The 11409-nt window shown below is 54.3% G+C and overlaps 1 protein-coding gene across 1 annotated transcript in view; it reads left to right on the forward strand.

Moving 5' to 3' along the window:
- The window catches only part of RNF212 (ring finger protein 212), a 35611-nt gene extending 25868 nt beyond the window's left edge, over positions 1-9743 (forward strand). The window contains exons 10-12 of the mRNA XM_029949730.1: positions 8293-8365; positions 9325-9470; positions 9611-9743. Coding sequence (XP_029805590.1) covers positions 8293-8365; positions 9325-9470; positions 9611-9648 — 257 coding nt within the window. The 3' untranslated portion in view covers positions 9649-9743. The remainder of the gene's footprint in view (positions 1-8292; positions 8366-9324; positions 9471-9610) is intronic.
- The last annotated feature ends 1666 nt before the right edge of the window (positions 9744-11409 follow it).

Genomic DNA, 11409 nt, shown 5'->3' on the forward strand with positions numbered 1-11409 from the left:
GTCGTTGCCTGGTTGTTAACGTTAGCCGTTCTGGCGGGTGTGCGGTGGTGTCTCGGTGTGGGTTTGATTTGTGTGTCCCTGACGATGAGTGACGTTGAGCGTCTTTTCATGTGTCGGTTGGCCATCTGGGTGTCCTCTTTGGAAAAGTGTCTATTCATGTCTTTTGCCCATTTCTTCACTGGATTACTTGTTTTTCGGGTGTTGAGTTTGGTAAGTTCTTTGTAGATTTGGGAGACTAGCCCTTTATCTGATGTGTCATTTGCAAATGCCTCTCCCATTCTGTTTGTTGCCTTTTAGTTTGGCTGACTGTTTCCTTCGCTGAGCCTATCTTGATGAGGTCCCAGTAGTTCATTTTTGCCTTTGTTTCCCTTGCCTCTGGAGACATGTTGAGTAAGAAGTTGCTGCGGCCAAGGTCAAGGAGGTTTTTGCCTGCTTTCCCCTTGAGAATTTTGATGGCTTCCTGTCTTACATTTAGGTCTTTCATCCATTCTGAGCGTATTTGTGTGTGCGGTGGAAGAAAGCGGTCCAGGTTCATTTCTCTGCACGCCACTGTCCAGTTCTCCCAGCACTGTTTGCTGAAGAGACTGTCTTCATTCTACTGGATAGTCTTTCCTGCTTTGTCAGGGATGAGTTGGCCATACGTTTGTGGGTCCATTTCTGAGTTCTCTCTTCTGTTCCATTGATCTGTGTGTCAGTTTTTGTGCCATAGATGCTTAACATTTTTATGTTCTCAAATCTGTTGTTTGTTTTGTTTTGTGTTTTTGCTTCACAGATTTTTGTATTTGGAGATTTTTTTCATACTCACATCATTTTCTTCTAGTTCTTAATACTTACCTTTTCCCAAGGTCCTTGGAATGAATTTGGAGATATAGTATAAGATGAGTGTCCCAACTTGGTATTTTTATAATTTGTTATGAAAATATTTCTGAAATCACACACAGAAAAATAGTAAGAACAATATGAAAAACTCCCTTGTTCCCCTTACCCAGATTCCCAACTGTTAAGGTTTGCACAGGTCTGTACCCTTATTAGTCAGTGTTTCTTTGAGCCGCAGAGAGCACACTGCAGGTGCGGCGCGCCCGTCCCCGCGGAGCACGGGGCTGCGGACGGTGCCCGCGCGGGCAGCCCCCGGGAAGCCTGCTTGCTCTTGGGCGAGTCCCCTCGGAGGACGTCCTCCATCTCATACAGCCACCGGGGCTCGTTGACGCTGCTTGTCTGCTGTCTTCAGTAGTTTTTTTTAAGGATTATGGACCTTCAATTCTAACCCCCCAGGCCTGGGTCAGCCAAGAATTCTGTATCTAATAGAATTCTCCTTAATAGGAGTACCTTGTGGCCTAGTTGGTTAAGTGTCTGACTCTTGATTTCAGCTCAGGTCATGATCTCACAGTTCCTGAAATCAAGCCCCGCATCAGGCCCTGTACGGACAGCGGGAAGCCTCCTTGGGACTCTCTCTCGGTCCCTCCCCTGCTCCCACACTTTCTCAAAATAAATAAACATTTTAAAACAACAAAAGTTGAGAAAAAATAAGCATCTCACAGAGTCACTGAAACAGAAGTATTGCCAGCGGACCTGCCCTACAGCAAATCCTAAAGGAAGGCGTTGAATGGAAAGTACAGATGGACAGGACTGGGGGGGGAGGGGTCTCATTCTCTGGTACTCTGCCCAACATGAGGTGCTAGAAGTATCGAGTCTGACACGGCCACCAGATATGACACGTGGGGCGGAGCCGTTAGAGTGGAGTGACACCCCACCAGCACGAAGTCAGCCCTAACTAGATAGACTTGTCTGAGGGAAACACAAACAAACATGACTCCAAAGATGCAGTTAAAAAATCAAGAGGAATTAAAATATTACAATAAAAAGCATTTGTTTACCAGGAAAAAAGGCAAGGCAGACAAGAAGGAAAAAGGGACCTTTTGGACAATAAATCGCGAATAGGTGTAAATCCGACCTATCGATGCTTACCTTAACCGCGAACAGGACGCAACCCCGGTGGGAAGGCCGCGCTCGCCAGGCCGGGCGGAGAAGCCGCAGCCGCACGCAGTCTGCCGGAGCCCGCCGTGGTCCAGCAGCGCAGAGAAGCTGAGGACAGGGTGGGCGCACCGTGTAGACGGTGACCAGAGGAGCTGGAGCTACGGTGTGAATCCTGAGCGAAGCGGTGTCAGACGCAGGATGTTTCTGGAGGCGAGGAGGGACGCCTCAGTGGCTTCGCACACAACTGCAGAGCTGATCAGTGGAGCCAAAGCAGACAAGACGGAAAGGAGTTGACAAATGGGTTTTAGGGATCAATACTCTTCTCAGAGGTTGGTGGAGCAGCTAGACCAGGAAAGAGGCAAAAGGACCAAACAGCAACATGGCCGGCGCAGAGCCGACCCACCAGGGAGACCCGACCCACCAGGGGTGACGTTAGGCGTGAACACACTACACAAGCCGGTGGAGGAGCAGGATTGCCGGGCGGCGCAAGGGGCAGTCCTGACCAAAGGCACACTTGAGATTCAAGGAGACAAATAGAAGAATGACGGGAAAAGATCTTTCAAGGACAGAGCTAGGGAGGCTATTTTCAAATCAGAAAAAATAGGTTTTTTAAGATAAATATGACTGGACACGAAGGGCATTTCATGATGATGAAAGGGTCAGTACACCAGGAAAACAGAATGATTATTAGTGTAGATGCACCAAAACTGAAAGACCCAAAATACATACGGCCAAAACTGACAGAAATGGAAATGGTAATTCAACGGTTGTGATTGGGCTATTTCAGCACCCGACTCCAGTGACTGAACAACACTGTTCCCCACTGACCTACCTGACCGCTGTGGACCCCACGCGGGGGCAGCACAGCGCGCGCTTCTTTCCGGACGGGCGCTCCGCAGGGCGGCCCGCGCACCGGGATGTAGACCCACTCCCGACGCAGCCGAAGGACCACGGTCATGCAGAGTGGATTCCCAGACTACGATGGAATTAAATTGGAAATCAACAGAAGAAAAATCTGCAAATACAACAAGTATTTGGAAATTAACACAATTGTAACTTTTAATGGATCAAGGAGAAAAACTCGCCAGTAACATCAGAAAATGAATGAAAGAAAATACAACATATCAAAATGTATAAGATGCAGGTGAAAATAATTGCATATGTTAAAAAAAATAAAACAAAAAGATGCAGGTGAAGCAATACCTCGAGGGAAATGTATAGCTTTAAATTCTTATGTTAGAAAGGAAGGAGATCTAAAGCCAGTGACCATCCACCTTAGGAAGCTGGCTACAATGAAATAAATTTGAAATCTATAAAATAGGAAACTCTCACGGAAAAGTGAGTGGAGCCTAAAGCTTGTCCCTTGAAAGGATTAGCAAAATTGGTAAACTTTTTACCTACAGTGACCAAGAAAGCACAAATTACCAGGATCAAGAGTAATAGCACTATACACCCTACAGATATTAGGAGGATTATAATATTGTGAATACTTTTATACCAACAAAGTAGAGGACATGAAATGAGTAAATTCCTATAAAGACATTACCCAAACTACGTCAAGAAGAAATGGTAAATCTGGATAGACCTCCATCAAGTAAAGAAGTTGACTTATTAATTTTAATTGCTTTCCACAAAGAAAAGCCCATTTCCCAATAGCTTTGCGGGTGAATTTTTTATAAGATGTAATGAGCTAATGTTGTATATGCATTCTTTCAGAAAATAGGAGGGGACTGAACACTTTCCAGTTTTCATAAGGTCAGCAGTATCTTAGCAAAGCTAAAGATGAAAAATAATTGAGCAGTATTCCTTATGAGTACAGATACAAAATTCTTCAGAAATGTATGAGGCGATGAAATCTAGCAACATAGGAAAAGGATTGCCATCACCACCACAAATCCCAAAAGTGGGATTTGTCCGAGGAATTCAAGGATGTTTGACATCTGAAGATCGGCTAATTAGTATATTAGTAGAAAAAGGGACCTAAAAAACATTAGATCTTTTCATAATTTGACAAAACTCTACAGTCATTCATTATAGAAACTCACAAAACATGTAATAAAAGGCAACTTATTCACCAAGTAAAGAGCCTCTGCAGAAAACCCACAGCTGACCGGGTGCTGTTGGAAGAGATCATGCTGTCCTCTGAGACCCCGGACATGGCGGGAGGCCCACAGTCCACTCCTGTGTGGCATCCCCTGGGGCCCCCAGCCAGAGCAGGGCGTGAAAGGCACCTGGGCTGGGTGAGAGTGAGTAGACTGTCTTTATTGTAGATGATGTGCCCCTGTTTGCAGAAAATCATAAGGAATCTTCAAGAATACTACTAGGAGTCATAAACAAGGTGGGTAAAATTATAGGATACAAGATCCAGATACAAGTCAGTTGTAATTCTGCGTATAAGCAGTCCAAAATTAAGTTAATCAATTGATCATAACTGCCAAAGTATTCTTGACTTTGTGTTCTTTTCCACTAACCAAAATACTGTTTCCTAAGGACGCCTGGTTGGCTCAATTGGAGTATGTTACTCATGATCTTAGGGTCGTGAGTTTGACCCCACATTGGTGTAGAGATTACTTAAAAATAAATAAAAATTTCAAAAATACCATCTTTTAAAGTTTTTTTAATATTTATTTTTGAGAGACCGAGCATGAGCAGGGGAGGGCAGAGAGAAAGGGAAACACAGATTCTGAAGCAGCTCCAGGCTCTGAGTTATCAGCACAGAGCCTAACGTGGGGCTCGAACCCACAAACCAGGAGATCATGACCTGAGCTGAAGACAGACACTTAACCCACTGAGCCACCCAGGCAACCCCCAATATGCCATCTTCTTAATTACTTTTGCTTTACCGTAAATTTTGGTATCAGTGGAAGCCCTCTGACTTTGTTCTTAATTTACCAAAATAATTGGCTATTCTAGGTCCTTAGCATTTTTACATTAATCTTAAGGTCCATTTGTCAAATTCTACCCCAAAATCCTGATGAGAATTTGACAGGAATTATATTGCATCTGCACATCAGTTTGGAGGAAAACTGCTGTCTGCATAGTCCTGACTCTGAACCCATTGGCGTGCCGTGCCCGCCTCTCCACCTCCTGGATCTTTGGTGGTTTTCGGTGGACAGGCCTTATTTTGACTGGTGGATTCATACCTCAGTAATTATGTTTGATGGTGGGATTTTCTTCAGTTAACTTTTAGGTTGGTGGCAGTTTGCGTAGCATATCTTTTCCCATTTAAAAATTTTCAACCTATTTGTGTCTGATGCAGAGTGTGCCTGTTGCACACAGAATCAGATGTTCTTGCCTGATTCTTTCTTGTCATCTCTGCCTTTTGACTGGAGTGTTTGGTCCACTGAGAGTTAATATAGTTATCAGTCTTTCTGGATATATGTCTGCCATTTTGCTATTATTTGACATATGTCTTCTTGTTTGTATCTCTTTAACTGCCTTTTTTGCATTAAATAGTTTTAGTGTATGATTTTCTATGGGCTGGGTTGTTTCCCCTCCAAATTCACCTGAAAGCCCTAACCCCCTGCCATGTGACCATGTTTGGAGACAGAACCTCTAGGAGGTAAACGAGGTCGTTGGATGGCACCGTGACCTGATGCAGTTAGTGTCTTTATAAGAAGGGACACCGGAAGAAGGGGGGGAAGCATGTTGTATTTAGGTCAACAAAACGTAAAACCGTAACAAGCAGAGGCACCAGGGAGCCCCCCGGATGTCCACGCACGCGCTTTATGGGGCCAGGTGAGCGCACGGAGAGAGGGCGCCGGGCCGAGCCCCGCCGGCCGCCAGGACCGTGTCGCTGGTCAAGCCCGCCCGGCCGGGGGTGGGGTGTCGGGCGGCTGAGCCCACTCAGACACACGTTCGCCTCCCCTGTTGGTGGTGTAGCCACGTGATCTGTGATTTCCTGTGATTGCCTGGGACGTACCCCGCGCACAGGTCGTCACGGGCTTGACGTGAGACCCGACTCAGCTCTGGGGACATTCGGCCACCCTCCTCCACGACGTCCTTCCCCTGCATGTGACGTCCTGGTTCCGTGTGACCGTGTGCGCTGCGTGGACACATTCAGCAGCCTGTGTTCCCCACGAACTCGCTATTCAAATTACTTGTGTTAAACAGACTCCCACTTCTTAAACGTCCCGAGAGGAAGTCACACACACACACACACACACACACACACACACACACACACACACACACTCTTAGTGCCCACGGTTCACTCCTTCCCGTGGGTGTCACTGTGCGCCCACCTTGCCCTTCCGCCGGAAGCGCTGCCGTCGTGCAGGGCGGCTGGCCGTGGGTTCTGCCGGGCTCTGTCCACTTCTGAGGGTCCTCACTTTGTGTGCGTCTTGAAGGGCCGCGTCCCTGGAGGTGGGCTCCGTGGCCCACCGCTGCTGGCCGTCCCTGGGCGGCTGTGGCCCTCCTCTTCCTCCTCCTCCTCGTGCGGAGAGCCCTCCGGCCCCGTCTTCTTGTCCAGAACCGTCTTGTCTCTTGCGGGGAGCCCGCTCGGCACCGCCCACCCCCAGCTGTCCCCGCCGCACCGCGGTCACGTCTGTCCGGCTGGCCCCTGGTCCCGCGCGGTCTGGGCCCCTTCCCCACGAGCACACCTGAAGGTGCCGGGGGGCTCCCCCCGCCCCGGGCACAGGCCCTCTGCTGCCCGCTGCCCGGGGCCCCGCCCCAGCAGGCCAGCCCTGCTTGGTGGCACGTCGTTGCCTCATTCAGGAAACGGCACGGGCTTGTCCGTCTGTCGTCACAGAGGCATTTTTCCATATTCTGGATAAGGAAACTTGTCCTCTCTAAATAGCAAAGGTTTTTCATTTTTCAGCACAAATCTTTCTAAGCCACACTCCACAGTGCTGCTTTCCTGAACAGCCTTGACTGGCTGGCAGGCCGAGAGGCTCAGTCCGACCGCCTGTGTCCAGAGGGGCTGCAGCAGGGGCCTCGGCCCCGAGCCCGGGCGTGCCCTGCGCTGGAGCTCCCGCCAGCCGGGCCTTCTGCCCGGACCCTGCGTGCCGTGCGTGGGCGCCTGCCCCACACCCTCCGTGCGCTGACCTCTGGGGACCCCCGTTGACAGCTGTTATCTCCACAAAGTACTCTGAAGAGTCACTGTCTGTGGACTGTAACGTGTTGAGCACGTACCCTGCGTGACTGTGCCCGAGGTTGAATCGAGACGTGTGGCCAGCGGGCCCGTGGGGGCCCACGGGGAATCCCTGGGTCACTCCCTGCAGAGGGAGCAGGGGAGGCGTGGTCTTCACAGGAAGGCGCGGTGGGCTGTGAGGACAGGTTGGGATTGGCCACTTGGGACCATTTTAGCAGTTTGGGGGTGGGGGTAGGGGAGATCAGAGAGGTGATTTGGAGCACCTTTGGGTGCTCGGATTTCGTGCCAAAGGCTGGCTCACAGACAGATCGTTACTCTGTGGGTGTCAGTAGCCCGGGAGGGGTGGTCTCTGTGGAACGAGCAAGGCCCCGTGGTGTGGAGCCATCACCAAGTATGGAAGGTAAATAAGGAGTCACTTTGCATCCCTGGTTTTCAGCCACTCTCGGAGGCTTCTGAGGGTCACCTGCGCACTCAGGAGCACTGTCACGCGGCCAGTGGGCAGACAGACAAGATCCCTGCTAGCCACTGGGTGCTGTGCAGCCCTGGGAAAGGCACTCCCCCTCTCTGATCCAGCTTCTTCAATATGAGAGGAAAAAACGGGAGCCTGCATGCTGTCTTCCCTGCTCCCCTGCCATTCTTCTGGTGAAATTCTGCAGAATTTGGAGGCAAAGGAATTCGGGTATTAAGCAATAGTAGTCTTCAGATTTGCTCTCTGCTGTGACTAATGCACGCCAGGGGCTGTTTACATCTTTAAAAGAAGCTTCTTATGAGCATGGAGGATGTCAGCAGAAATCCGGAGTGTGAATACCCCACAGTGTGGGTGGGGACAAGACCGGGCCTGGAGCTACGGGACTCGGTGCTGCAAACTCGGGGGCACGCCTTGCTTCCCCGTGCTTCGCGGCGTGGGGCAGAGCGCGGGCCTCCAGACGCTTCCTGAGCCCTCTGCTTCCCAGGCGCCCTGCCTAGCCAAGCCCGCGGCCCAGAGCTCGTGTGGGGCCGAGGCTCCGCGGGGCAGAGCAGCCCAGCCAGGGTGTGGGGACCCGGGCGTGCCCTGGCGGCTGGGGGCACCAGGGCCCAAGCACTGGATTCGAGGAGTTCCGTTCCTGCTGTGCGGACAGGCCTGCCGGTGGGGAAGGGTGGGGGGTGTTGGGGGTGTTGGGGATGTGGCCGGGGCGGCCCAGCGCAGGGGACGGGCCCTCGCTCACCTCTTCCTCCTCCCACCGCAGGTGGCGTCGCCCACCGTGGCCCTCAGCTCCCTGGCCTGACGCCCCGCCGCAGCGACCTGTCCCAGGCTCTCAGGTAGCGCCCCGGCCCCCACGCCCACCGCCCGACCCACCGCAGCTCCTGCCGCTGACCTTCCGCATACTACTTCCAAGCCCCTGTGTGTGTTCCGAGTGGGATTATGTTGTGTAGACCACTTTGTGCTTTGCTTCTTAGAAACTAAGGTGTAACTTAGGCAGCTGTCCTGTTACTAAAGACTCTGAGGGGGCCGTTTAGCGGCTGCGCCGTGTTCCATGCGGGAGCAGACTAGGGTCAGCGGACGGTTCTGTGAAGGGCGGGTAATAAGCGTCCTCAGCTCTGCCGTCGTGTAGACAGGGTTCTGGACGGTGAGTCAGCGAGCTGGCGCAGCTGCCCCTCGAGAGTGCCGCCTGCGGGAGCCGGCGGGGCTAGACGCCGCTGCCATGCCGCCCCCCGGGTAGACCTCCGTCCCGGTAACGCTTCCTCTTGGACGTCGGGGGGGGCCCCGTTTTCTCTGCTGCATGTTGGGACCCCACTGGGGTCATTCCCGGGTGCTGCCTCAGCCCTCCAGGTCAGGCCGGCTCTACCGGCGGACACTCCCCTGTCACCCCCTTACCGAAAGCTCCTCAGTGGCCTCCGATGCCAGTGAGCGAGTGCACGCTTTGTCCTTGGCACAGCCCAGTCGCTGGGCCCTGCGTCCCCGTCCCGCCCAGAGCCCCTTCTGTGTGCCTGCTGCCGCGATTCCGGAGCCACCCCCACCTGCCCGCCTGCCCCAGCCTGCTCCTGCCACAAGACCCTGGTCCCCACTGCACCCCACCCCTGGGGGCCGGCCCCTCCCTGCGGGGAGCACCAGCACAGAGGACGGCCTGGCGCTGGACACGGGGAGGGGCCCTGCTCTCCACCCCCCACGACAGCTGCCCCCAGGGACCTGTGCCTGAGCCAGCTCCCCAGGGGGCACGGCTGATGCCTGGGAGGGGACTGTGTGGCTGAGGGTCTGTGTGTGTTGAATTTACTCCTAGGATCCCACCACTGCCTGTCCCCGGCAAGGGGCTGTCCCAGGCACCGGTGCCCTGGGCCCCAGGCAGAGCAGGACCACGGGCCTCCCCTGGCCACACCCCCAGGCAGCCCATCAGCATCTCGGCGCTGCTGCAGAGACAGCGTGCAGGCAAGTGCGCACTGCCCCGCAGGGCATGGGGGGCGGTGCTCCCAGAGCGCTGAGTGCTCCCGAGCTTTGGGGAGGGGCTGAGACTCGAGTGGCGTTCCGTGGGCATCCACCCTGGGTCACAGCTGTCCACACTCCCGCAGGGTCCGCTGGCCTCGGGGGGGCCCCACCCAGAACGTGAATGAGCCCCCCGCCGGGCCCCCAGCAGTGAAAGTGCTCGTGTGTCCTCCCCGGAAGGAAGGAAGGAGCGCCGCTGAATAAAGCACTTTTCCTATCCCCTGGGGCGCGTGTGTGAGATATGTCTGGAACTTGGCTCGCTGTAGTTTCTTAAAACTGCCGGGGCGCCCGGGGGCCCAGTCCGTTGAGCGTCTGACCTCGGCTCAAGTCACCATCTCGAGGTTCGTGGGTTCGAGTCCCACGTCGGGCTCTGTGCTGACAGCTCAGAGCCTGGAGCTGCTTCAGATTCTGTGTCTGCCCCTCTCTCTGCCCCTCCCCTGCTCATGCTCGCTCGCTCGCTCGCTCACTCGCTCTCTCTCTCAAAAATAAAGAAATGTTAATAATTAAAAATTTTAAATAATTTTCACTGGAAAGACAAAACTAAATGAACTATCTGAACAGTAGTGTGCCTGCCGTGGACGAAGGTGGCAGCGTGCCCCACCCGCAGCCCAGGCCCAGCGCGGAGCAGGTTCCCCACCTCACAGTCACCGGAGGCCGGTCACTGCCTGAGGGCACCCCCCCCCCCAGAGTGTGCCCCAGGGAGGGGCCTCGGGCTCCCGGAAGCCAGCGCGCGTTGAAGCCCCCACCGGCGCAGGCACTGAGCGCCGTCCTCGCACAGGCGCGCCCGGGCCTGCGTGCAGGGGCAGGGGCTGGCGTGAAGCCGTGGGAGCCGGCCTCTCGGGAGGCCCGCTTTGACCTTGTGTTCTGCTCAGATGCGCCTCTCAGGGCCGGGCCGTTTGTGTGTCCTACGCGACCCCTTAGTGCGATGCGCACAGTAGGTGCGGATTACTTGGCATCTACCACTGTGTGTATTTTCTCACCTTGTCTTAATTACAAGATGACACTTATGTCTGGAAAGAGCCCAGCCTAGGGGCGAGTCCCCAGTCCGACCTGGCCCCAGCCCCTCCCTCTCCCTCCCCCAGCTCCAGCCCCCTCCCTCCTTGCCTGCGCCCGCCCCAAGGGCTCCGTCTGTCCTTTGATGACCAGTATCCTCCAGACTGTCATCTTTCAGAGGACACCCAGCTTGTGGGACCATTTGTTTTGGTTTTAGCTGAACTGGGCTCCCAAGCAGCTTCTGTGACAGGCTGCGCTCCCCCCATCCCCTCTCCTCCCCCTCCCACACAGGCACCTCCCACAGGGGGGAGTTCCCCAGGACCAGAGCCTGGAAACCCTGCTCCTCTTGGGTGCCAGGAAAGGACAGGAGGGAGACCCAGTGGGGAGGGGTGGTGGGTCTTGAGTCACGGGCACCCTAAAGCCCTGGCCCAGGAAAGCCTGGTAAAGGCCTAGGGAGCTCAGGCAGGAGGGGAGGGGAGGGGGGTAGAGCGGGGCCGGCCGGCCGGGGAACCCTTGGCTGGCGGTTGGAGAAGCTAGCTCGCCTGTGCCTTCCTGGGGACTCCAGGACCTGCCCCCCGCCCCCAGCTGAGGCGTTTCTCCAAACCCCTCATGTTTAGGATTGTTTTCAGTCGAATTCTCATAACTGCAGCACATGTTTACGTGGTTCTAAAGTCAGATGTACCCAAAAGGAAATCTAAAGAGGGCCACCTGGCCCTGCCCGCTCCCCACTCCCCGGGACAGAACTAGGCTGTAGCCCCACTTCTCCTGTGAGCAAGAAGCAAGGACACATCCCAGTCCCTCTCTCAGATAAAGCGGTTTCCTCACCCTGCGTTGTCACGTCCTGCCCCAGGGCCGGTCCTCACAGGTTCACAGACCTGGGGGCCCCGCTGCC

The sequence above is a fragment of the Suricata suricatta genome, chromosome 1, assembly GCF_006229205.1.
Source record: "Suricata suricatta isolate VVHF042 chromosome 1, meerkat_22Aug2017_6uvM2_HiC, whole genome shotgun sequence".
Lineage (NCBI taxonomy): Eukaryota > Metazoa > Chordata > Mammalia > Carnivora > Herpestidae > Suricata > Suricata suricatta.